General features: G+C 34.6%; 1 protein-coding gene and 1 non-coding gene across 3 annotated transcripts in view; one reads left to right on the plus strand and one right to left on the minus strand.

The window, feature by feature from the left end:
* The window catches only part of CLINT1 (clathrin interactor 1), a 56721-nt gene extending 30015 nt beyond the window's left edge, over positions 1–26706 (plus strand). The window contains exons 4-12 of one of the 2 annotated variants that reach the window (XM_049647879.1): positions 845–953; positions 1904–2068; positions 4867–5044; positions 8423–8669; positions 10582–10651; positions 17780–17854; positions 21648–21940; positions 23763–23967; positions 24963–26706. In XM_049647879.1, the coding sequence (XP_049503836.1) occupies positions 845–953; positions 1904–2068; positions 4867–5044; positions 8423–8669; positions 10582–10651; positions 17780–17854; positions 21648–21940; positions 23763–23967; positions 24963–25309 (1689 nt within the window). In that variant the 3' untranslated portion in view covers positions 25310–26706. The remainder of the gene's footprint in view (positions 1–844; positions 954–1903; positions 2069–4866; positions 5045–8422; positions 8670–10581; positions 10652–17779; positions 17855–21647; positions 21941–23762; positions 23968–24962) is intronic. The other variant, XM_049647880.1, reaches the window with a different exon arrangement.
* On the minus strand, positions 5469–5572 carry LOC125935867 (U6 spliceosomal RNA). Its single transcript, XR_007461849.1, has one exon. It is a non-coding gene; the product is annotated as a U6 spliceosomal RNA (small nuclear RNA).
* Positions 26707–27823: the final 1117 nt, after the last annotated feature.

A 27823-nucleotide genomic window follows, 5' to 3' on the forward strand; every position in this document is an offset into this window, starting at 1 on the left:
TAAGTTTTTCTGTGCTTTCAAAATGGCATATAATATTTATATTTGGAACTTTGAAAGCATCATTTTAGCTTTCAGGATTGAAGAGCAGTCCTGTATTTATTTCTGTGGTTTTGATGTTGTTTCTGAAAACATTCACTGTCAGTCCCTCAGCTTGTATAATATTTGTGATGAAATAGTCAGTATTTCTTTATGTGAGGTTTGTTCCAAGCAAAGGTAAGTTCAAAATGCATTAATTCCGTGGTTTTTAGTATATTCACAAAGATGTACGTCAGTCACCACTACTTAATACCAGAATGTTTTCATCACCTCGAAAAGAAATCCCTTAAATGTTTGTTTTTTCTCTTATTTGTTGGCTGTAAGGTTTTGAAACAAAAGTCACATCCTTCCAAATTTAATTTTATATGCAGAAAACACTATGGGATCATATAATTACCAAATAATTGCTCTGTTTAAACCGATGTTTCTAACAATTTACAGTTCCATACTGCCCAAATGAAAAGTGAAAACCGAGCCAGCTTTCTAAAAGCTTAACGTTCTTTTGTATCATACATTCAGGTCTTTTTTAACATCAGAACTATTTTTTTTTAATCTTTTGACACATGGTGTCCAATGGACAGTTTATAATTACTTACTATGCTTGGTTATAAGAGGAATTTCAAATTGATAATATAAGTTATACTATGTATTTAAAGTCCAGTATAAGGTAAAGAGACTCTCTCTGCCTCTCCCCTACCCCCACAAAGATTATTTATTTGCTAATGTTGGAATTATTTTTTTTAACCACTTACCAAAGCTCTACCAGAATTTATTTTGTTAAATCATTTGGTGCCTTGTATTTTTACAGTCATTGCTGCTTCTAGCTTACCTCATAAGGAATGGATCAGAGCGTGTGGTTACGAGTGCCAGAGAACACATTTATGATTTGCGATCCCTGGAAAATTACCACTTTGTAGGTGAGCAATAGAAAAACCTTATAAGCAAATTAAAACAGTAGTTGGAGTTGTCAGTCACCTGAACCAGCTTAGAAGCTTCTCCGCTCTAATTAGAATGTGACTATTGCTGGTTGTGTGACGAGTGCAGAATCCAAGACGTGGGGCCCTAGAGTATTAATTAGTGAAGACAAGAACTTGCAGAAAAGACTGGCTAATAACAACAGAACCAACACAACATGAGTGTTCGGGTTTATATTAAAATATGCACTGGAGACTGGTCCCCTGTGGTGTCCATAAAGGAATAGCTTTAATCATATGGGAAGAAAAGGTTAGAGCTCCAAAACACACACATCTGTTTGAAGCTGGGTTTTTTTTTTCCTCCCACCAAATAATATTTACTGTGCAAAGGCAGCAGGGCCAGAGTGTGTTTTGAATGTGAACGAGGATACAGAATAAACCACATTTCATTTTGTAGTGTACCCCAGTTGAAAGCACTTTAAAAATTCAGTTTTTCAGCTACACTAAATCCTGGTAATTAGTGTTTCCAAACTTGTATTGGGGACACCAAAGCATTTGGGTGCATTGTAGTCATTAAAATGGTAAAGTGGATTTTTTTGTTGTTGTTGTTAAAATACTATAGGAAAAGAAAACATTTATGGATATAAGTCTTTTTCGTATGGTCATCATTAGTAATGCTTTTTAGTAGATTTTTCATTGATCTTGCATGGCACCAATATCTGTGGTCCTTGTTAATTCATCTTTATTTGCTCTTACAAGCCAGAATTGAATCTCAAGACTTAGAATTTGCTGATGAGAAAATGACAAAATTTAGTAGCATTATTTGTCTTTTTTTTTAATTTTAAATATTAAAGTTGGTTTTTTATATTGAAATTTTCATGTCTGTTTTTTGTGTTAAAGGGCTTGATTGACTGAATTCTTAAGGTTTTGTTTCTCCCTTACCATCCTCACAGATGAGCATGGCAAGGATCAAGGTATAAATATTCGCCAGAAGGTGAAAGAATTGGTTGAATTTGCCCAGGATGACGACAGGCTTCGTGAGGAGCGAAAGAAAGCAAAGAAGAACAAAGACAAATATGTTGGGGTTTCCTCAGACAGTGTTGGAGGATTCAGATACAGTGAGTATCAAAGACAGACTGACACCTAAGCATCAGTCTAGCTTCCTGGGTGTATTTTAAGAATCACTGAAATACGAAAGAACAAAGTACCATTTTTTTTTCTAGAAATAGAATGCTAAAGTATATGAAGTACTCATTTTGGCTCCTATTAATATGGATATTAGGAGTCATCTTTTCTGTTTATATGATTTGAACCATTAATTGTTAATTAAGTGACTACGAACTTTGAGTTGACAGAGAATAAAACGTATATGCCCTCCCGTCTTGGAATTAATATTTAAAAGAAAAAAAATATTTCTCTACCTCACCATTTAGAACATAAAAATATAAAGTTTGATAGAGAGCTTCATCTTCCCAGTTCGAAACTAAATTAGCTCTATTTTGGGCCAAAAATAGGTAAGCTTCCTATAAGTTAGTCCTGCCTCAGTCTCTTCCTATAATTAATTTGACATAGAAAAAAGGTGACCGGTAATACTGTCAGTTTTTCACCTAGGCCTATCACTTTTTTGTTTCTAATACATTTAAGAACATTGTCGCTCATGTGTATTTTTAATGTAATAATATAGTTTCCCTAAAACAGATCATTAGGTACTTGAAACAGGCATAGAAAATAACTCTCTGTTACAGACATGTCCCTTTGGACTCATTCTGTCTTCTCTAAGCTCTGACCGTCCCCTGGTCATTTTGTGTATACACAGACAGGCTAGTGTTATGTGTACTTAGCTACATATGGGGGCTCCCCAGTTCCCCCAACCCATATCTGAGGTTGTTTATATTTGGATTATACTGGGATCTCAGAACTCCTGCATTGGAACCGTGTAAAGATTTTCTATTTCTTACCTTGTGATTATTACAAAATAATATCTTCACCCTTTTGCTTCTTTGCTTCCTTGCTCTCAAAGAAAAAAATACTGTATGTACTTAATTAACTATTAAAGGATGCTTTTAACAGGAAAATTTCTTTCTTTTATGTCTAAGCATCACATAAAAGTCAGTTCTTGAATTAAGCAAAAATGTTTCTCTTAAACAATGTTAAATATGTTTTGGAGTTTTTATTTGTTTAGGGGAGTAAGAAGTTTTTGGATTATTTGCCTACGTAGTTATTTTATTCTTTAGCTTTTTTAAAGTAGCTAGAGCAATTTAATGTGTTTTTGAAAAGATACTGCTATTTGCAGCTCATTTTCTCATTCCGATTGCTTGTAACCCTCTTTTTACCAGCACAATATGTAATTAGATAAATTTAGAAAATTGAATAAGTTCTCAGACTCAGTCACTGTGAACTAATTGCAGCATCTGCATTAGAGAGTTGAACATCCTGTGTATTTGCATCACATTCTTGTAAAATTAGTTTTAATGTTATATATATTATTCAAAGACTTAACTGACCAACGTTAACTATTTTATGTCTTTTCATTCTGACCTTAGATGGTGCCTTGCCAGTAAACCAGTATTTTTGGTATTCATTCAGCAGGATGTCCATCACACTAATCAGTTTAGTTTCGTCTACTGTACTTTTTACTACAAATTTGTCTTTTCAGAGTCTTATCATGCTTTTATTGAAATGTACATTCACATTATTGGAAAACTCATTTTTATAAAGCCATCTGGTTAAAATTTTGTCATGTTCTCTTTAAGTTGGTGGTCACTTTCAAGTCTAGTAGACCTATTTTGAAATCTCCTTACAGAAAATTTTGGCTTTGTAGTTTTCGCAGGCATTTCTGCAAAATGGTTTTGTTCAATCTCCAAAGGGCTTTTTGCCACCAGAATTTGTTCACCAAAGGTCAACACAAAGGCTCAGGCACCTTTTGATTATTTTGTTACTTTTCATTGCACTTTCTCCTTTCTCTCCAGCCTGTCTTAATTTTCATTGTTTTCTTATTTTTGACCTCATGTGATTTTTCTGTACCTTCTACTCTTGTCTTTTTAGTTGTGTTTGGGCACAGAAATGGAGAGGTTCTATTTGGTGCTTACAGTTTTTCTCCATGTGTTAGGTCCCTATGGTCAAGGACTAAAACAAATCTTGACATTTTGGGGTCTTTGTTTACTGCCATGATCTATTCTTTTTATTCTCAAATTCACACAGAGTCTCCCCAGGTTTTGCCAGTCCCAGCATATGTTTGGACTTGGTGTTTGAATAGATCATCGCTGTTCTGAACTGCGTGAGCATATTTCATGATTCTTGTCTGTGTACTTTCAGATAGTTAGAATATCCTTTTCTCTTTACAGTAATTAAAAGATGCTTTCATATGCTATGAAATCCATTGAGTTATTTTTCTAGTATGACATTAAAGATCGACAGTTATTTTCAGCATATTTACAGCATATGGGACATGTAGCATTCAGAGTGGTGTCTCTTAGAGTTGGTATTTTTCAAGAGACTATTGCTGTTCAATACTTTTTCTGATAATTGAAGAACCATTAAGAGACAGGAATGAAATACAATGTCTTATGTGACTTTTGTAAAAACAAAAAGATTTCCATTTCTCTTTGGCTTATATAGCCTGTGTTGGTTTTTGTGTTTTCCTCTACTCTTTTAAGAACTTCCTGATGTGCTGTGCTGTGCATTAAGGTTGTGTAAGTTTTCATAAACAAAAGCTTTTGAATCTGCATTCCTGCCACTTAATGACTGGCACTACATGCTGTGCCTTGCTGTAATTGTGTTGATTCAGCACTGTGGGAGCTTTCTGTTTTCCTTTGAAAACTATTTTATTATGAGGAAAAGCTTCAGAAATAAGGACTATAGACACCTTTTGAATTTAATGCCCTTAGAGTTGCCTTCCTTTTAATGCTTTATATAGGTGAAAGATATGATCCTGAACCCAAATCAAAATGGGATGAAGAGTGGGATAAAAACAAGAGTGCTTTTCCATTCAGTGATAAATTAGGTGAACTGAGTGATAAAATTGGAAGCACAATTGATGACACCATCAGCAAGTTCCGGAGGAAAGATAGAGAAGACTCTCCAGAAAGATGCAGGTAGTAACACTTTGTCTCCTGGGTCTCTTGGAAAGGGTGCTAAATTTATGTAGCTGGGTTTTTGTTTATCTGAAGTTTAGTTGTTGTTGTTGTTGTTTTTTTCTCTTAAAAGATTTTAGTTTTTAGAGCAGTTTTAGGTTCACAGAAAAATTGTACACGAAGTAACAGGGTTGCCATGTTAACCTCCCATGTTGCACACGCACATGCACACACACACACACACACAATTTCTCTTGTTATTGACATCTTGTATTAGTGTGGTACATTTATCATAACAGTTGAAAACCAATACTGATATACTGTTATTAACTAAAATCTATTGTTTGCGTTAGGCTTCACTGTGGTGTGTAGTTCAGAAATGCATTATATCCGCCGTTATTGAACCGTACAGGCCTAGTTTCACTGCCCTAAAAATGCCCTGTGTAGAAACATGGAATGATTTGTGAATTTGCATGTCATTCCTGCATCGGGACCATGATAATCTTCTCTGCATTGTTTCAGTTTTACATTTGCTGCTGATGCGAGCACTGTGCAACTGTTTTTCAGATGCTAGGTCAAACGTTTGTAATTAGTATCAATACACTGTCTGTATTGTTGTCTGTGTCCATTTATTTCTAAAGTTGATCACATTTTCTGTATGTTTTTCTTCAGGCTATTTATTGAAAATTTTTTTCCCCAGTGAAAGCTTTCACAGCTTATTTTGCATTTGGGCATCAGATGACCCAGCCATCTAAGTTATTGCTGAGAGATAGTGAAGCATATTAAGTTTAAACAAAAGTTCAAGTGTTTGAAATATAACTCTGTGACATTTTATTAGGACTCCATGCCAGTGTATACAGGAAAAAAATCTAAATGATTTTTTAAGCTAAAATGTTTTCGAGTCAGATCTGTATTAGGGTATTTGTATTTAGTTTTATGTAGAACAATATTTGGAACTTTTCAACATTCACTTTTTGTTTTTTGTTTTTGAGGGAAATGAGGGCTGCATTTCACTGTATAAAAGTGAAAAAGGTAATATATATAGCATTTCATTTGTAAAGCAATTTTTACTAGTTCTTTGTCATTTGTGCCTTACAGTATTTCTGTTAGATAGGCTAGATCAAGAACTTTACCTTTATTTTTTAGAAGTAAAACCTGAAGCCTAATCAGACTATGGAACTTGCCTTAAGTAAGTTTGTGATGGAACTGTTTGTTCAAGTGATTACCTGTAACTAAATACCATCTTTTTTTTTCCCTTAAAAAAAAAAAAATCTCACCAGTTCAGATTTAGGGGTCATTAAAAAGAAGTAAGTATAAAAGCATAATTTTGAAACAGTTTTGAAATACGTAGTGTCTTTGGTATGTTTATATATTAAATCTCTGAAATGCCTCTTTTTCAAGACTGTTTCTGGAATATGATCTTTGAAGAGCCAGAATTTACTTTTAGTACTTTAAGTATATCCATTTTACAACTACATTTCTGGCTCTGTTATACTGAAGAGTATGCATATAATAGTAAATACTAAACTTGGAAAGCTGTGTCTATTTAAGTATTCTGTGGATATTCTACTTTTTTCTCTCATTAATGTTCTTGTGGCCTCTGTATTTACATTTTTAGCTTGGTTTAGAAAACATAGTGGCCATATATTCAGTTGCTGTTTCCTAAAGAGATGTGGAGATCAGGTAGGTAGGCTGGTTAGAGATCTGACTGTGCATTCTTATGTTGTTACTTTTCTCTCCTTTGCTCTTCTGTCCTCAGTTTTTCTTTCTTTGCTTTGTCTTTTTTTTTTTTCTTTCTTCTCCCTTGATTTTCTTTTTTTTTTTTTTTTTTTTTTATGTTGCCTCTAAGACAAGATCTGCTAGAGTCCCTAAATCTTTCATATAGAGTATTTGGGTTTAAAAGAGTAAAAATATAGTGTGTATTATTTATCATAGTAACTGAGGAGCACACCAGGGACTTTACATCTTTGAGTATTTGTGAGGGAAGAGTAGATTTTGAGACAAAGTTGCATGTGACCTCTCTGGCATGTTACCAGAATGTCAGACTTACTAGTTCATTATTAAATTCAGGGATTCATGAACATTGATCAGATATTAAGTTTCCATTTCATTGGGTGCTAGTCAGTTTTATATTTTTAACATATACCTTCCACTGAAATCAAATTGGACATCAGAAAGGTAAGAAATTTTAGTGGCAATCTGTAGGTCATTTGTTGCTGAGAGAAATTGGTAAGGGACAGGGGCTTTTGAACACTTAATCAGAACTTGTAGATTCCTGAAAATGCTTATAGATAAAAATACAGTTAACGTTTGTACTCTGTGGGAAGCTGTTCTTGATCCTTGATTTATACAGGTTCCAAATAGGTTTATATTTAAGTAGTAATTGCTTTAGATTTGTGTGGGTTAAATTAGTATAGTTTTAAGGAGAATTTTAAGTGTTTCATTTCAGAATATTCATAAATTAAATCATCTACTCCAAAATTAAGTAATGTAGATAATGGAATATTTTAGGTAATTCCTCTGTCCTGCTTGCACTAGGAAAAAAAAAACCCAATTGCTTTAGTACTGAAGAACAGATTAATGCTGATGTTTGTAATTCATGGCATATGAAAATACCCAGTTTTTTTTCTTATTGTGTATGTTTTTCTTTTGCCCTATTAAGATAAAAAAAATCATTTTGAATATGCCTAAAAAGGAATTCTTTCAAAGCATTTTAAATATACTTTTTTCCTCTAAAGCAGTTTTCATAGTTATGTAAAAGTTTGTTTCCTCATGCTACAGTAAAATAGAGCACTGTTGTACTGTGCAATACCTCCTTTTTTTCTTTTTTACATTTACAGATGAGAATTTAATCATTTGAATATAGTTAGGATAGTGGTTGAAAAGGTATCCATTGGAATTGTAATAATTTATTATGTATTTGTATTAGTATACGAGTCAGTGACAGAATTGTTATTTAAGTGAGACTGTAGTTTGCACACAATCCATTTCAAGAAAGTGGTTGTCAAATGCAGATGTTTAAGCTCGCAGTCTCATCAGTTGATTCTGATATGGTAATAATCCTGCCGTTTTATTTTTTAATTAAGCTTTAAATCTATAATGCATAAACATTTGAATAATTTCAGGCTTTTTTTATTTGTACACATTTATGTAAATATGTTTTTTTAGTAGTGTTTTAGACTTACCTAGGGAATTGAGTGGGTTCTCATTTCCCCTCCCCAACACATATATAACATTATTCAGATAGCTTAGATAATATTCTATTGATCTCTGTCAAATAGTCAAAGTATGGAATTTTGGAGTTACTGCATTTGAAATTCTTTAGCTCAAATCACTGAGGGCTCCATTTTAAAATAATCCCTCATCTTATTATTTTGCTTCATTTTTAATATCTTTTAGCGACAGTGATGAGGAAAAGAAAGCAAGAAGAGGCAGATCTCCCAAAGGTGAATTCAAAGATGAAGAGGAGACTGTGACGACAAAGCATATCCATATCACACAGGCCACAGAGACCACCACAACCAGACACAAGCGCACAGCAAATCCTTCTAAAACCATTGATCTTGGAGCAGCAGCACATTACACAGGGGACAAAGCAAGTCCAGATCAGAATACTTCAACTCATACACCTCAGTCTTCACTGAAGGTGGGAATGGCATGAGTTTACACATTGAACACAGTTTTATTCTTATGAATTACTTTTAGAATTACTGAGTTAGTAGGGTTGGGCGTTTGTAGGCAGTCTTATTAATTATAGATCATTTGGCCTGTATTACTCAGAGTCATTAATAAAAAGAAATCTCTTTGGGGAAAAAAACCTGTCCAATTGCTGAATGATTGTGCACTTTCTGTGAAAGTAGAAATGACACTTTTGGTTCATTTGGGAAGGGTGGTGAATCAGAATGTAGCGCATTTGTTCCTTTCTAAGAACATCACTGGTTGCCAAACACAGTAAGATTCACTAAAGAAAATGGGAGTATTTTAGAAGATGTAAGAAATGACAAAAGAGGACCAAGTAGATATACAGAGGAGACAGTCCCATTTAATACAGAGTCATTGCCTATAAAGAGAGGCTTATTTGCCTGGTGGTCACTACTGATCAGTGGCAGCACTGCCTTCTTCTACCTTCTTCATTTATTTTTTATTCACCCACAGAAAATGAAATCTACTTAGTAGATACCTGGCCACAAGCTAGTGTTTTGTCTGTCTCCCCCCCCACTAGTGTTTACCTGGCTTTGCATCAGAAGCAGCTAAAAACTAGGGAAGACATTTTTCTAATGTATCCTGCAAATTGTAGTTAACTCAACTTTTGCCAAATATCTTCTTTGTATAATTTCACCCATCTTTTTAGTTTTGATGAAAATATCATAATTAGAACTCAACTTTAGTTGTAGTTAAAAAGAGGAAATGGCTCTTTTAGTGTTTTGTGGTCCTTTCCCCTGCTGTGGAGACAGTTCGCTTACTCATGGCCATATTCAGGATGTGGTAGATCGTTATAATTAAAACCTGATACATAATGGCTGTTACAAGGAAAATTCATGTAAGCCTACATGGGGAAAATCATCCAAACTGTATAATTTTTTTAATGATAAATTAAGACTTTTGTATCTTAAAGGATTTTAAATATCAGTTTGTAGTATAGACTAAATACATGTCACTCTGCCATAAATATCTTATATTTATAGTGTAAGCTTTATGATTTTTTTTTAATACAAAAAAAACATCAAGGAGGCCAGAGTTTTTGGAAAGTTACTCAATTGCTTGGATCTCTTTTAATCTCAAAACCTTTTTGAACCAGCATATAGTACTTCAGGGCTCAAATTAACATACCTAGAAACTTACAGTGTTTCCCTATTGCCTGGCATTTCTGTTCTAATTTGTCATATACGTATTGAACACACAGGACATACACATCAAGGTGCTTAGGACTATAAGGAAAAGGAAAAATAGTATTGTAAACTCCAGCCCCACATTTTAGTTTGGGAACTAAATGTGAAGCAATTAGATGTGAAGGTATATTAAACAACATAGAATGACTTGTGTGGTATACAAACAGTAATCAAAGAATCATTGAATCTAAAATCATAGAATTTTAAAGCTGGATAGGATCTTGGTCTCTAATCTAGTGGATCTCAGACCTTCTTATGCCTTAGAATTCTCAAGCGAGCTTTGTCAGACTTGTATAGGCCAAGATCCCACCCTGGGCAGTTATGACTCAATATGTTCTGATGGGCTGGGGCATAAGTATTTTCTAATGCTTCTTAAATGATTCTGATATATAGCATTAAGATTTCAGTGGGATCTGGAAGGTATATTTTCCATAGTGAAATTTGGGAAAACAGTGTAGAGGTTAGGGATTTTACGTTGCTGTGGATAGAATTACTTAAAAATAACTATCTCTCCATAAGGATTCAAGGTCACATCTCTTTGTTCAGAAATCTAAATGTACCTTTATTAAGATATTACAGGTATTACAGAATTAGAGATGAAGAGAGCAGATTTAGGATAAATAGTATAAATTATTTTCTGAACTTAGTAAGTTCTGTGTGTGTTTTCAGACTTCAGTGCCTAGCAGTAAGTCATCTGGTGACCTTGTTGATCTGTTTGATGGCACCAGCCAGTCAACAGGTAAGCTTCCACATTGGCGTCTTTCTTCTTAGTAATCTCGATTTCAGAATAATTTTTCAAAATGCCATATAAATGATAGAATGAAAAATAAAATTCTTTGCATTGGATTTATTTTTAATGTGATAAGATTAGTGAGCCTTGAGCATTGTTTGGGGAAAATTGTTTATTGCCTACAATAGAGAAGTGTGCTTAAATATTTGACCAATAATTCAGTAATATCTGTCTCCTTAATTTCTTAGTGCTGAGTATTTGGGGTCCTTTGCTTTCTCTATAAGCAAAATGTACTGTGCCCATTTTACTCTTTCCTTAAATCTTAATTCTGGCTCTCAACATCAGCTATGGTAGTTCATTTCAGCTTTCGTTCAGTTATGCAATAAGTATTTATTGAACCAGACACTGGTCTCAGTGCTTGAGGTATAATGTTTAGTGAAACAAAGTTCTTGCCCTCATGGGAACGTCAGGTGGAGGAAGTAATCATTAATCAAAGAGTCACACATAGTTACCTAGTGATAAACATGCTGAGAGCTTTGGAGGAAAGGGGCATTCTATGAAAGTAGGTAACTACCTACCTGACATATTTTAAGGGGGCTGTAGCAAAAGAATACTTTCTTTACCAAGATTTTCTTATAGTTGGGATTAGTGATTTCTTTGATTAGATTTTCAGTAAATGCCAGATTTTGAGTTATTCCCTACATATTGTTTTCAAGAAAGTTGACATTTTAGGTTGCATTTAATGATTATGTAGTTCTAACAAAGTCCTATGCTGCAAGTCAAAACAGCTTAAGAAATACAACTTTTGTTTAAAGACCATCTTTCCCAATCTGTTTAAAGTTTATTTCACATTAAAACGTAAATGGGAAGATTGGTGTATAAGCAATGCAAAGTAAATCTATTGTTCCTTGATATGTGTAGTGATTTTTCAAAAATGAATTGTTTTGAAATTTACATTAGTGTTTGAGTGGAAGTCTGTGATGGAAATTACTTTTCATTGATAGTTAAAGACATGTAATTAATAGAAAATCTTCTGTTATTATCTTCTCCTTGTTCATTATTGTAAAATTCTTGGACTCAGAGTGAACTTCATGGGGCATCTGGTTCAACCAAGTTTCTGAGCTTCTTCAGTTCCTATTCCCTTTTTTCTATAACTAACTCTTTCTAAAATTATACTGTAAACTCTATTGAACTGTCATGCCAAAGGTTACAAACAACTACATCAGTGGTTTAACAATTTATGTGCTATCTTTCTGTATGTTTAAAATTTTAACTGTAGTATTAACTGTTAGTTAGCATGTGGTCATATAATTCAGACATAGTGTCACAGAATATCAACTATTTTGGACTCTCTAGCATGAAATATTAAGGACCCCTTTTCATGCATTTGTGGAAAGTTTTAATGAAGCAATCAGAGAAAAATTAACTAGGAAGGTCAGATAAGTGATGTAACTTTTTTCCTCCGTGATACCAAGATTGCTTTGAACAGAGAGAATTATTAAATACCAACATGCTTCCTTTGCTTGGCAAAAAACTGTTGAGTGGTTTTTCTTCTCCAGTGCAAACAGTAGATTGACTAATTAAATAGAAGTAGCGATTAATATTAATACAATAATTGAGACAAAACTTGAATGAAATCTGGAAGGCTTCTTGCCTTAAATGTTTGTTTTATCATAGTATTGTCTAAAAACAAGCTGAATGTGGGTTGACATCAGAATTATTTTTTTAAAGTTATTTGAAATAGTATGTTTAACCAGTTTGTGTAGACCCCCCCCCCCAAATCAGCACATAAATTTTGTTACTCCAAATCTCTATTTAAATACTTTAATAATATATTTTATTTTTGTTTTGTTTTTAAGTTTATTTATTTTGAGAGAGAGAGCTTGCATATGCACGTGTGCAGGCGGGGGAGGGGCAGGGAGAGAGGGAGAAAGAGAATCCCAAGTAGGCTCTGCACCATCAGCACAGGGCCTGATGCAGGGCTCAATCTCATGAACCATGAGATCATGACCTGAGCCCTATACCAAAAATTGGACACTGAGCCACCTACTTAACCACCCAAGTGCCCCTTTAGTAATATATTTTAAATTGAATTCAGCAGTGGTAAAAATATTGGATATTAAATCTTTAGTACCTACACACGAAAAAGTCTAAGAATCAACCATATTAGTATATGTGCTGCCGAAGCGAGCACTGAATCAACCATATTAGCATTACTATTCGGCATGCCACTTGGGTGTCATTTACCAGATGTGCCTATACTTACGATATTACTATCATGCAAGTAATATGGGCATGAACTGTAAACCTAAGCAGATATGGCAGCATCTGTACCTCTCACCAGATAAATACCTCCTTTGAGGATATGCTCAGGTTTTCTTTTTTTTATGTGTTACTACATCCTTTTTGTTAACATCTTCAAAAGCATGTGTGGTAAAATGTAGAATATCTACCAAGTTTTAAAATACACATGTGAAACCCATTCACCAAGATTTATTTGAGACTGTCTTGATACATATCCCACTCTGGTGATGTTCTTATAAAATCTGCACTGAAAGGATATTTTGGTGGCTTTTACATATAGTACATTTCTAAGTAAACATTTTTAAAAATGAATAATTCAAAGTATTTAGAAAATAAACCAACTAGAATGCCAAAAACATCCCATTTCATTTTTTAGTATATCTCATCTCTTTAAAAGTCTGCATCGTCTCCTTTGTTCCTTTCTAATTAAGGAATTTAAGTCTTGATTAACGTACTATTCTGTAAGTTCATAAATAAGGTTGAAGAGAAAATACACCATACTCAGTGCAAATAGAAAGACATTACCTGACTTGCAGTATGTTTTGAATTCTTTTTTTTAGTTTAAAAGTTTTTTTAAAGATTGAAGTATGTCAAATTTAAAATTTTTATTACATTTGTATTTGAACCTGTTGCCTTGTACCTAGTAATCACAAAAATTAGTTGAGGATTATTCACTTGAATATGAACCATGTTGTTATATATTCAGTACACCAGTTTATGTATTAGAATTTCCATGGGAGTTGTCTGTAAGTTGTCTAGTAAGCCAAGCTTACTAAAAATAAAAAGGTTTAACGTTCTCTTCACTAATTGAAAGTAATGCATGCTCATTTTAGAAATTTGATGGAAAACAAGTGATTCGCCATGACTTGGATACATAAACTATTAATAATTTGGGTGAATACTCTTTTTTTAAATATACTTTCTATGTATTCAGTCAATATATTTGTTTAAACATTTATTATGTGGCAAAATGTTTTCAGGCTTTTGGATAAGGGTTTTTTTTGTTGTTGTTTTTCTTTTTCCCCTATGAACTGCTTTTCACCTGAAATCTCATGACTGTTTCCCTATGATCGTTGGTATTCCTTTACAGATTTTTAACTGCCTTATATCTTAATCCTGTATGGATATACTGTAATTTATTTAACCAATCAGTTTCTTATTTGGGGAGTGTTAGGTTTTGGGGGGTTTTTGTCCAAATTTTTCTCTATTATAGTAGTGGAATCATATCTTTCAGAACCATCCAGTTTGGTTAAGGAGAAAATAACATTTCATTTAATTTTGCATTTGTTTGGTGAGTTTGAAAATTTCCCATGTTTTTATAGACCAGTTGTAACCTGTGTATTCATATTCCTTTGTCCATTTCTTTGAGTGGGAGTATGTATCCTTATTGTTTTATATTTAAACTTCTTATGTATATGTATTAATCTTTGTCATAGATTTATAATTTTTTGCATTTTGTCATTTTAATTTTGTACTTAACTAGAATTCTTCTTGCAGAAGTTTGTTTTTTATATTGTAATCTGGATTAAGTTCTTTGTTGAAGAAAATTTCCATTTGTAGCTTAAGCACTGTCTAGTGCAGCTATATTTTTCCTGTTCACAGTATTGCTTTGGAAAATACATGTTCCCAGCTGGTGATTGTAAATAACCTCCTTGCTGTCCTGAAAAGGCAGATGGAAATGGTTCATTTATAATGACAGCTCTCATGTGGGAATCTTGAAGAATAGCTCTTGTTGTGAAATTTAGCAGTCTTCCACATGCAGCAGTTTTTGGTGCACTCTTTTATTTAAATTCCCTTAGATAGAAATTATCTGGGAAAATGGTTCAGTATAGAAAATTTGTGTTGAATTTAAGATATTGATATGAATAACATCATACATCTAGGTAGGGACAGTCCTCCCTAGAGAGAGAAACTTTTCCTAATAGAAATAAAGAGATTTTTGAATTGTTGAGATAGTTTTCAGAGTTGAAGGTCACATTGTGTAAAACCTATGTAGAACCATAATTTGTGGCACTTCAAAAGATTAGAGAAAATTTTAAGTCCTTTTCAAGAAAAGGTGACTTCCTTTTGTAAAATATTTATGTGTGTTTCCATTCTTTACTTGCAGTGTTTGTAAATTGGTTATGTTGAAATCAGACTCCCTATAGTATGAAGAGGTAGAATATTTGCTATAGATAAGTTATAAGTAGAGTATAATTTCAGTTTAAATGTTAGAATGTAGGACAGTGGAATAACCAAAGTAGGTAATTATCTGAAATATCAAATTAGGATATGACAAAAATAAAACATCTTACCCAGTCTGAAGTTAGGATCCTGTAGTATTCAGATGCCTTTTTCTGCATCATGCATTTTCTTTGTAGCCCAGACTGGAAAAGATTTGAAAATCCCTAGCTGTTTTACCATAATAAATTACATATTGATGTTTATTCACTGTCAGATGAAGCAAATTAAAATAATCTCCAATTTTCAAATCCCTTAATGTTACCATATATGATTAACTGTCATTCTGTTACCTAACAGTATACTTTGATCAATATTTTTAACATGAAGGAACAATACAGAAGACAAATTTATGAATATAAAGCAGCAGCCGTTTGCAACATTCATTTCCCTGCTAGCTTTTATTAATATATGTCCTTGTTTATATAGTTTAAGAATATAGCTCATGGATTTTTTATGCCCCTCCCCTCATTTTATCATGATGTATGTATCTTCAAAGAAGAGAAAAACAAATCACCATATTATTATCCTTTGGATAAAGCAAAAGTAGCTAGATGAGCTGTAGTGTTGGTAAGAGTGGAGAAACTTGGCCTTGGTAGGAGTTAGTTCATGATGAGTAAGGATATATGTGAGTATGTGCATCTGTAATGAGGTAAAAAAATGAGAAATGTTTATGCCTGCTGATAGTTGCCTACAGTAAATGTGCATTAAAAAGAAATACCAGGTACACATGTATAAGAAGCTGATTTGTTCCTTGTATTACTGCTGGCCATTTATTAAGAAGGGGAGATGGTTCTAGTTTAATTAACCCAGTTGAGTGTAGCAGATGGGGCAGAATGTCTTGCAGCGATAAGACAATTCAGAAATGGCACCAGATGTTGGAAGCTGTCCCCGGTGGTATTTGAGTGCAGCCCAGATGTTCCAGTCCCACCTGGCTAGTTTCTAAGCACTGCAGGCTAAGCAGCTGTGATGTAACCTATATAATGTTCGCATAACACTAAAAGCACCATAATTGAACTGCCACTCTAAACTTCTAAGGTTGTGACTCTTAAGAGGTGAAATCTTTAAGGGCAAAGAAAAATAAGGACAGGTATTTAAGGTTTTAGATCCTTTGGCTATTGCTATTCCATTGATAACTGAATTGACAGAAATGGCATATTAAAATTGAGTGTAATATTACTGTTCAATTTGTAGGTGAAAGTAAATATTTGTAACCACATAATGTTTACAAAAATTTTTTTTAATTTTTTTAACATTTATTCATTTTTGAGAGACAGAGACAGAGTGTGAGTTGGGGAGGGGCAGAGAGAGAGAGGGAGACACAGAATCCGAAGCATGCTCCGGGCTCTGAGCTGTCAGCACAGAGCCAGACGCGGGGCTCGAACTCAGGGACTGCGAGATCATGACCTGAGCCAAAGTCAGACGCTCAACTGACTTGAGCCACTCAGGCACCCCACAAATAAAAATTTTTATCAGAATGTGATGTTATGCACACAGAGATTGATTTGCAGCCTCTGGATCTCATTTCAAACCTACAGAAAATTTGCCACATTTTCTTTATCTCTCTCTAGATCTTTTTTTTTTGTTTTTAATTTGCTGTATACCATTTGTTTATTGTGTACCATTTGAGAGAAAATTGGAAATACCAGGACATTCTGCCCCCAGGATACTTCAGCATATAACTTCTTACAACAAGGACATTCTTCTTTATAATAATTACAATACAGTTATCATACTTGGGAAGTTTAACATTTAAACAGTATTGTCTAGTATACAGACCATATTCAAATTTTCCTGATGTCTCAATTATGTCACTTCAGGATAGCACTTTTTTAAAAATCCATAATCCAATCAGGGATCATGCATTTCATGTACTTGTCATGTTTCCTTAGACTCCTTTAATCTCTAGCAGTCCCAGCCTTTTTTGTCTTTTATGATGTTGACATTTTCTGAAGAATCTGGAGAGTTGTTTTGCAAAATGTCACTCACTTTGTAATTTGTCTGATTCATTCCTTATGATTAGATTCAGATTAAATATTTTTGGTGGGAATTCTTAACACAGGTGATGATCTCCTTTTGAGTTCCTTGCATTAGAGAGCCCATGAATACTATTTTATCTGATTACTAGTGACATTAAATTTAATCAGTTGTTTAGGATGATATCCATTCAGTTTGTCCATTGTAAAAGTAGTTTCATTCCTTTGTATTTACCGAGTAGTCTGTGGGGTGATGTTTAGCGATTATGTATCTTATTACCTAGCAACATTTTACCCAGGTTTTAGCATCCACTGAAGATTCTTACAAAGAGCATAATTGACTGGATAAACCACAGGTCCACACTATGTTCAGGCAATGTAAGTGAGGGATAACTTTAATCACAAATGTGGTGTCAATTACTTACAAGGTAAAGAACTGAGGAATGTAAGAGTTTGTGGTAGTTTAAAAGGAACATGGTGACATGAAAACCTAGACCTACAAACTAGCTTTTCTAATGGCTCTGGAGCCTCTAATATTGGGTAGTTTTTAAGTGTGGTGCAAAAATGGCTTCCTGAAATTGCTGTCAGTGGTTCTGTGGTTTTATCAGTTTAACTTTTCTTCATGCTTAATTTCTAGGAGGATCAGCTGATTTATTTGGAGGATTTGCTGATTTTGGCTCAGCTGCTGCATCAGGCAGTTTCCCCTCCCAAGGTATGATACAATTTGGTCAGAAATCTAGGGGTTATCAAAACCAAATAGGTTTGATAAACCAGAAAAGGTTATCAAAACCAAATAACTCCCTTCCCCACCAGATCAGCTTCATTTTGGTATTTTACTCCTTGTAATATTTATCATTCCTAAATCCTAAAGGATTTATTCACAAAAGTATTTTACTGGGTCAGTGTCTTAATGTGCCAAATGGATTAATGTGGTTGTAAACTACTCAGGCAGGCACACCTAAATAAAATTGCTCTTATTCATAAGTGACTCTTGTTTAGTTTTGGGGGGCGGGGCAGTTTGGGTGGGGAGTGTGAATAAGTGTAAATAATCTCAGTTTAGTGGGATGAATATTATGGTTTATGTTTAGCTTATATGTTATGATCCCAAGGATGGGATTAGGCAGACTATCTTAGTAAAATTTATTTCTTTGTGATTTAAATATATTAAGAGGATTTCTGTAAAAAAATAAACTTCATTTTGACACATCCTTAAATAGTGAGCAATTGAACCTCAGGCAAAACTTCTCTTCATGTCAGATTAGAAATTTTAAAAATGCCTTAGACTTATCGTAGTGGTCATTTTGCAGTATATTCAGATATCAAATCTTTACCTGTAACTAACAACGTAGGTTTAAACATCAGGGATTGAAATGAAGCGCTTGTCTTTTTTTCCCTTTCTTCGTTACTATTTTTTACCTTACTGTCCCTGCCATATACTATGGTAGCTGTTTAACTTTGGAAAAGCTTCTGAGCCTCCCAACTTTAGAATCAGGAACATCACTTGACATGGTTCTTTATAAGGACAGAGTAATGTCTATAAAAGTGTATAGAAAGGGACTAAGTTCATTAAGTGTCCTTTCTTCTTTAAGTTATAAAGGAGTTGGCTATAAGGTTTTTTTGTATAAAATCAGTCTGAAGTTTGAGAGAGAGTATGAAAATTTAGTTATAACTTTTAAACATGAAGTGAGGCAGGGAGAAAAATGTGTAATTTAGCTGAGTGAGCCTTACTCATTTCAGGTACAGTAACCATTCGATTAATGGAATTAAAATTTATATTTACTAATGCCTGATTGAGGTTTGTGAGGATTTAGGAAGAAAGATGCATAGGTTTTAATCATCTGGGGTTTTGATAGCCTACTTGTGTAAATTCTGAGTATTTCCCAGAAACCAGAATTGTGGAGTAATTAACTTCATTTCAAAAGCGTGGTTATGCCCTCTAAGGGTTAATAACTTACTTCAGGCAAGTCAAGTGGAAGATAAACATTGCCCTAATTTTACAGACTGTCTGTGTAATTCTCAAAAGTTTTTATGTACATAAACTTGCCTACTATGCAAATAATTCGAATATGTTAATGTTGCTAAGTGATACATCTCTTCATCTGTATGCATGTGATTAATATAACCTGATCACCATTACGCAAGGGGCTGAAACTGTTGCAACAATGATTAATCATTTCTGAACAATATATGCCCTACTAGAAATCTCTTCTTCCTATGATTAATCATCTCAGATAAAGTTTTCAGATGGGGCAACACATTTTGCCCCAGTTTCCATTCTTACTCTGTTTTATAGATCAAGCAAATAGAATATCAGCATAAAGTACCTTTATCCAGCAGTCTTTCTTAAATTAGTTTAAATTGTTTAATATATAGAACTAATTGTAAAACTCTTAATTCAGTCTCTTTTTTGTAAAGAAGATCAAAGACATGTTTTATAGTAAAACCCTGAGGTAATGAAGATTAGCCCAGTTCTTGTATTAAATTGTTGGTAGAGTGTGGATTTTCTAAGTGACTTATTTTCTTTTGAAGGGGCTTACATTTTAATATGGTAATAGAAGAAAATAATTTTAAAGACTTAATGTTATTGTTCTCTTTAGATATTTAGCATAGTGAGAGACAGTATTGCAATGGCTGGTTACCTTTAGGCTAGACAAAATGTATTTCCAAGTTGTAAGTGAACATGGAGAACAGAGTGACGGTGTTTTTAACTTGGCAATATATACTATTCTCTTTCAGATGACAGTTTATATGTAGCTCTTTCTTCACCTTTGCTTTTTCAACTTCCATTAATTCTTATTTATTTGTCCCTTTCTTAAGGAAAGGTTTATTTACTTAGAATCATGCATAGTCTACTTAAAAAAGAACATTTTTAAGTATCAATTGCCTTTATATTTATTGTGTTCCAAATAGTAGATGTATTGCAGAATTTATAGAAGCGTGACTTACACTTTTTTCTGGCATACCTAAACGAAAGAGATTGCGGTACTTTGGTCCTCCCCTGTGTTTTCACAATTAATCCATAGTAACAATAACAAACTATAAATGGCACTTACTGTATATTATATTATTTAATCTTTACAACTTAGATTTTTTTTACAAAGTGAGACACAGAGAGGGTTATGTAACTTGCCTAGGGTCACTTAGCTAGTAAGGTACAAAATCCATGCTGTTAAGCATTGTAGTCCATCTGTCAATTAACCTCTTAACAACTTTTACATTATTGAATGCATTAAATCTTAAACTTGTTGTAATTATCTTTGTAGTATTGAGGGGTTTTCCCTTTTTTTTTTTAAATTTTTTTAATGTTTATTTATTTTTGAGAGACAGAGACAGAACATGAGCAGGGGAGAGAGGGGGAGACACAGAATCCGAAAGAGGCTCCAGGCTCCGAGGTGTCAGGACAGAGCCCAACACGGGGCTTGAACTTAGGAATCGTGAGATCATGACCTGAGCCGAAGTCAGACTCCCAACCGACTAAGCCACCCAGACGCCCCTTCCCTTTGTTTTAAATATTAGCATTGAGTTCCCCTCTTAAGACTGTACCCTGCTTTTTATTTAAATAAATAAATTGAGGGGCGCCTGGATGGCTTAGCTGGTTAAGCGTCTGACTTTTGGTTTCAGCTCAGGTCATGATCTCACAGTTGGTGAGTTTGAGCCCCACATCAGGCTCCACTCTGATAGCATGGAACCTGTTTGGGATTCTTTCTCTTCCTCTCTCTCTGCCCCTCCCCTGTTTGCCCTATCTCAAAATAAATAAACTTAAAAAATTTTTAAATAAATGGATAGACTAGATTAGATAGGTAGATGAAAGAGAGTGAGAGAACAGTCCCACTGGAAGCAAGCGCTGTGCTAGGGTTATACCATGGCTATCTATAGCCCTTGTGTTGTCAATGGAAGCATGGCCAAAAGAGTGAGAACTTCTTGCAGAAATTTACTAACCCTACTCTTAATTTTACTGAGTCCTTTTCTCTGTGCTTTTTTTTTTCATTTTTTTATAAATTTAATGTCATGAATTTGAGTTTTTATTTACTTGAGACCATGTAAGTCATAGTTTGATTTCTCTTTGAACCTTTCCAAGTAATGAATGGGTGAAATGAGTTGAATTCTCTAATTTTGTTGAGTGTCTCTTCACATGAGGATTCTCGATCTCCCCAAAAAAACTTTTACCAGGTAAGTTTTCTTTCTCCTTTTCATATTTGTTGAGCTGGCAGCATATTTAATATGCAAACTCAGGTTGAAGAAACTTTTGATTGTAATTTCTACGTATCACCCCAGACCTGCTATGAGGTGAATTTTACTTTATATGTGGATTTTTTTTCCTTTGCCACCTTGTTAACATTTGTGGAATATTCGTGAGAAAAAATAATGTCCAGATGGAGATGGTATATGCAGATGTTAATCTGGGTGGACACAGATCGGCTCTAATTTGTTTCAGTTCGTAGACTGTTCTATTTGTTCTGTGCATTTCAGAAAGTTTCTTACCCCTGTTGTCCTTTCTTTCTCAGTTACGGCAACAAGTGGGAATGGAGACTTTGGTGACTGGAGTGCCTTTAATCAAGCCCCATCAGGTCCTGTTGCCTCCAGCGGTGAGCTCTTTGGCAATGCCTCACAGCCAGCTGTGGAACTTGTCAGTGGCTCACAATCAGCTTTAGGCCCGCCTCCAGCTGCCTCACATTCTTCAGACCTGTTTGATCTTATGGGCTCGTCCCAGGCAACCATGACATCTTCCCAGAGTATGAATTTCTCCATGATGAGCACTAATACTGTAGGCCTGGGGTTGCCCATGTCAAGATCACAGGTAAGTTGTCTGTGTCCCTTGCAGATTCCTCATCTCTGAGATTCTGTAACTGATGTAATGATAAACTAACATGAAATAGAAAAATAAGCCATACATAGGTTGTTTTGGCACATTGCATTTACCTTACATTTTTTTCCCCTACTATAGTCATTCAGGTTCTAGAGGGCAAGGCCTCTCACCCATCTTGTAGGCCATGCAAAGCGAAGCGTGATGCCTTACACAGAGGAGTCACTTCATAAAAATTTATTGAATTAATAAATAATTTTGTATTTAATAGTTTAATAAAAACTGTTTTTAAGAAGGAATAGAGCTATTGCTTCACCCGTGGCCTATATTCACTCAGTAAAATCTCTGATCCTTAAAGAGGTGTCACTCAGTGGTTATAGGCAATCGTTACTAATATAGAAAATCAGTCTCTAAAATGACGAATACTCTTCCCTATTTTGGGCCTGTTCTACATTATGTAATCTTTATATAGGCTCTTCTTTCAACTCTCATTTTCTTTTTTTTTTTTAATTTTTTCTTTTAACGTTTTATTTATTTTTGAGACAGAGAGAGACACAGCATGAATGGGGGAGGGGCAGAGAGAGAGGGAGACACAGAATCGGAAGCAGGCTCCAGGCTCTGAGCCATCAGCCCAGAGCCCGACGCGGGGCTCAAACTCGAGGACCGCGAGATCGTGACCTGAGCTGAAGTCGGACGCTTAACCGACTGAGCCACCCAGGCGCCCCTCAACTCTCATTTTCATACAGGAAAACCACTAAATGGGAATTTTTTAATTCACTTTTTTACAGTTAAATCTAAATTACCTAGTATTAATTTGGAATTCAGACAAACACAGGGTTAGAATATATGTGCCTGAGTTATACCAGGAGCTTGCTGTTTTTGATTCGAGCAATTCTGAATATTTTTTATGATACTAATTACTCATTTTAATATGTAGATTCTCCTCTTTGGGTGTTGGGATGGAGGAAGAGAAGAAAGAAGCAGAAAGGTGACTGTTGTGCATAACAAGTTGGACCTAATATTAAGAAAAGGACATCAAGGGCACACCAGTACCATTAAATTGAACGGTGCACCACTAAATAAGCCCAAGCCAGTTGATTCTTTGAGAGTCTTTCATGTGGTCTAAGTGTAAAGCCAGTCTACTTACTTGCAGTCTTAATTGCAGCTGTGTTGTAATTCTTTGCACTGGTACATTTTAAATTATTTTTCCTGTTCCTTTTCATTTCCCTTCGTCTACCCTTTTCATAGTTATCCTTAGTAACTACCAGGCATCCCTGCTTCTTTCTCCTGAATTTCTCCTTTCTCCTGAACTGGTCCCCATATATCAAGTTCCGCTAGTGTTGCTCACTTTAGGCAATAGAAGTGTACATGGAGCAGGAACATGTCAGTCAAGATTTGTGCAATATAATTTGCCGCTTTGATGGTTTTGCTTTTTATAACATGAGAAATCATGTCCTAAATTCTATCTTGTAAGAATAAATTTCCACTTGTATATTTCCTTAAAGCTGTACTAACCTGAAGTTGGCAATGGCCCTGGGATGGTGGCTTCTAGACTTTGGGTGATGGGAGGGTAATTGTTCGTGTAAATATGTTGGGTTTTTTTTTCACCCCAAACATGATTGGGGATTCAGAGGAACATTCTGGGGAGGCTAGTGATTCAGCTTGAAGAATTTAGCCTAGAACATTTGTGGTTCTTTTGGTTTCAAGAGTTTATTACTAAGTCTCATGTATATCTGGAGTTACTGTGATTAAATTGCCATTTGATAACCTTTATTGAGCAGATGTTTAATTTTTAGAGCATTTTTTTATTTTCCAGCCTTTGCAAAATGTTAGCACAGTGCTGCAGAAGCCTAATCCTCTCTATAATCAGAATACAGATATGGTCCAGAAGTCAGTCAGCAAAACCCTGCCCTCTACTTGGTCTGACCCCAGTGTGAACATCAGCCTAGACAATTTACTACCCGGTATGCAGCCTTCCAAACCCCAGCAGCCATCGCTCAATACAATGATTCAACAGCAGAGTAAGTTACCATGAGACAACTTGCTTCTTTGTGCACTTGTAATCTTTACCCTTGTGCCAAGACTAGTGTAAGCCATGAAATAAAAATACATGACATTGATTGTACTAAAGGCAACTGTGTATTGCTTAGGATTCCCCCTCCCCCCCAATGATTGATGTACACCCTGGCATATTCAGATTACTTTGTATCCTGCTCTTGGCATAATAACATGATTGTGTATGTATTATGGTGAGTTTTGGGAGTCTGATCACTAAAATAAAAATATTTGTTGTAGAAAATGTTTTAAATATAATTAAATATGACCAGGAAACAAAAATCATCTCACCTCCGTAATCCAGGGATAATCGCTATTAATTCGTATTTTCTATCTTTTCTAACCATATTTTTAATACTCGAAGTCACTCTATGTATATTGTTTTGTTTCTTGCAGCTGTCATTCAGCATTAAATTATCATTTTCCTGTATTTAATATTTTTAAGAAAAAATGATTTTTAGATATTTATAGTTATGTGTCATACCAGTGTTGAATTTCTTTATTGTTGGTTATTTCTGTTGTTCCCTGCTTTTTGCTATTGTAAATAACTCCATGATTTTATATAAATCTTTGTACTTGTGTTTTTCTTCCTTAGTGTAATGTTCTAAAAATAGAGTGAGTCAAAGGGTATAAACTTTTTTAAGGCTTTTGATACACAACAGCTCCTGACAACTTGTTAGGTCAGGTTGGATTCAACACTAAATTCTGTCAGAATGATATCAAACTGCCTCGTGTTTTCCCCCAGCCCACTCTTAACTGTTTCTGCATCTTTGGGAAACCAGAGTTAACAGCCACAGAGTATTTTTCTAGAGCAAATAGTGCAAGTTAATTGACTTACCTTGTAAAATCACCATAAAAGAATTTTATTAGGAGTTACAAGTGTTGATGGTCAAGAAGATTGTTTTATTCTTCTGCTTGATGAATCTAATGTGAAGTTCTTTTGTCTCTTTTCTTCTGGTAGATATGCAACAACCTATGAATGTGATGACTCAAAGTTTTGGAGCTGTGAACCTCAGTTCTCCATCAAACATACTTCCTGTCCGGCCCCAAACTAACCCTTTGATGGGGGGACCCATGCCTATGAGCATGCCTGGTGTGATGACTGGCACAATGGGAATGGCCCCTCTTGGAAATACTCCAATGATGAACCAGAGTATGATGGGCATGAACATGAACATAGGGATGTCAACTGCTGGGATGGGCCTGGCAGGCACAATGGGAATGGGCATGCCCAACTTAGCCATGACTTCTGGAACTGTGCAACCCAAGCAAGATGCCTTTGCAAATTTCGCCAACTTTAGCAAATGAGAGATTGTAAAGGAGCAGATTGAATGAAGGATTTTTAGCGGTGAAGATAGGTGATGTTGGGATGGAAAATGCTAATCAACTCCCCTTTCTTTTATCAATTAATTAAAATTTAAACCTACATAAAGAACCAAAAAAAGGCTGTTTTATAAAAGTGAAGTATCTAGTATTTCAGATGGACAGGCAAGGGCACTTCAGATGAGGCAGTAAAAATCATTTTTCCCAGTAAGAATAGACCACACATGCGGTAGTGAGACCTGGAAAGCCTTTATAAATCGAAGAGCCCATTTTAACATCATGATTTGTGGGAAGTCTGGAATAGGGCTGAATAAATGTGTTTGAATCTCTAATTTTATACTTTTCTTTTCCTGAGGAACTTGATTTTTCTGTCCCTGAATCGCCTTGTCATAATTGGGTCTGTTCCTTTTACTACCACTCTTGAGTCCATAAATGAAATCATTAAAGTTGGATGATCAGTTTTTTATAAAAATATATATTTTTGTCCAAAAAAGGCATACATATGTGATTATGGCTAAATCAAAGGTAACTGGAATGTATATACTTTTGCTAATGTTCCAGCAACACTGCTATTACTATTATACTATCCAAATTTTTATTGTAACGAAACCTCTTTAAGCGATTGGTGATAGCTGTGGGACTTTTCCCATGTCTTCTGCTATAATTATCCTTTGCAGAACTAGGAAAAATATTTTTTTCAGGACTGCTCTATGGTTTCCTTTAAAAGAAAAAAAAAAAAAACCCTCCAGAGTTTTTGTTTGTTTTTAGCAGTCATTATTTACAATTTGCAGTGGTTAACTTGGCGAGGCTTCCTTCCGTGTTTATCCCTGTAGCCACCATTTATCAGTCAGGAACAGTCAAAAGAGAAAAATATTTATTTTTATTTTTTTTGGTGTCTTTTCAAAAAATTGAAAAGGTAAAAATTCTTAAAACCTTAAATATAAATGTTAGAATTCAACGATGTTGGCTTTTAGATTTTATACAATATTTGTTTTGTTTTGGTTTGAGTGTATATAATATGGCATTAGCAATATGGTTCCAATAGAGAGGAGTTAAATATATATTATTAAAGGAGACCTGTAGCAGTCAAAGATTTTATTGATTTAATGGCAAATAAAGGAAATTAATTAAAGTGTTTTTGTTTTCCTGCTGTAATTCTGCGTTAAGCTCACATGAAAATCATGATTCTAGAGTTTGGAATGCAAAATTAATTGTTTTCACCCTCAAGCTGGGAATATTTTTAAAAATAAATACTATAATATAGGTATCAAATTATTACCTCCCCACTTTGTGTTGAAATTTTTTTTTATTGATAAAACTTTGTTTCCATTGTATTCATAATGTTCTGTTCTACATAACATTAAAATGTTCATTAAAATCAATGTTGAACTGCTTTTTCTTTCATTCTGTTAGACATTTGAGACCGTTTGGGGAAAAAATAATTATAATTTGGGCAAAGTAATTTTTATAAATAATTTAAAATTATTTAATGACTTCTCTCTTCTTTCCTCTCAGACTCTACTGTTAGGAATTAAAAATGAAGCAGCAAAGATATCCTGACCCGCTCCATTCTTGCTAATGTTCCATCTACAACATTTCTAATTAGGCAGAAATTCATGTACTTCAGCTAAGTGGTAATGAAAAGTGATTCATTTGCTGAATAAGAGATGAGAGAGAGTGTAATTAGCTGACTGTGGTTTTTAATCTTTCAACAATTCAATGTGTTTAAATTGGTTTCAAAGAATAGGAGCTTTCAAGTGTAGTTAGTTCAGAGCAGTCAAGCCAGGCTCTGTTGGCAGCACGGAGATCTTCACTCATACTTAAAACCCATAATCTTCAATGAATGTTCTCATTAAACAGAGAGGTGTAGCATCGCCTTTTCAGATACATACGATTCTTGGAGCAAATAAATACTGTTTCCAAACTTTTGTGTTTAAAGATGCTTTTCTAATAAAATAAGATTTATCTCTAAAGCATTTCCTGTACTATGCCTCCTTCCTATATCTCCGAGGACCAAAGGGAGCCCTGTCACACGTATTACTGCACCTCAACGTACAGTTTGCTGTCTTACCAGTGTGTTTTGTTTCAGAGCCCATGAAAGAATTGCCTCGCTAGGGGTCCATCCAGTTTAACAATTTGTTACTGAAGGGGTCACTAAATGATACTTCAAAGAAAAGTCTGAATACCCCCAAGTAATTTGGACTTGACAAGAAACTACTCTTCTTTAGTCTGTTGGACTCCCTCTGCCTGTCCTATACCCCTTTACCTTTTTGAGCTTCCGCTTAATGTATTTTTTTTGCTGGAGAGGGGAAAGTAGGAACTGTTCACAAAATTTACAAGTGAATCTCCACCGCCAACCCGGATTTCATCTTTTTCCCGTTTGAAAATTTTTTTTCTACCTCTAATACAGTCTTCAGGAACCACACATGGACACAGCGTGCTTGTATGGTACTTGGGATGTTTCCTCTGGTGTCTATAACAAATTGCCTGAATGATAAC

Source organism: Panthera uncia (genome assembly GCF_023721935.1).
Source record: "Panthera uncia isolate 11264 chromosome A1 unlocalized genomic scaffold, Puncia_PCG_1.0 HiC_scaffold_17, whole genome shotgun sequence".
In the NCBI taxonomy this organism is placed as follows: Eukaryota; Metazoa; Chordata; class Mammalia; order Carnivora; family Felidae; genus Panthera; species Panthera uncia.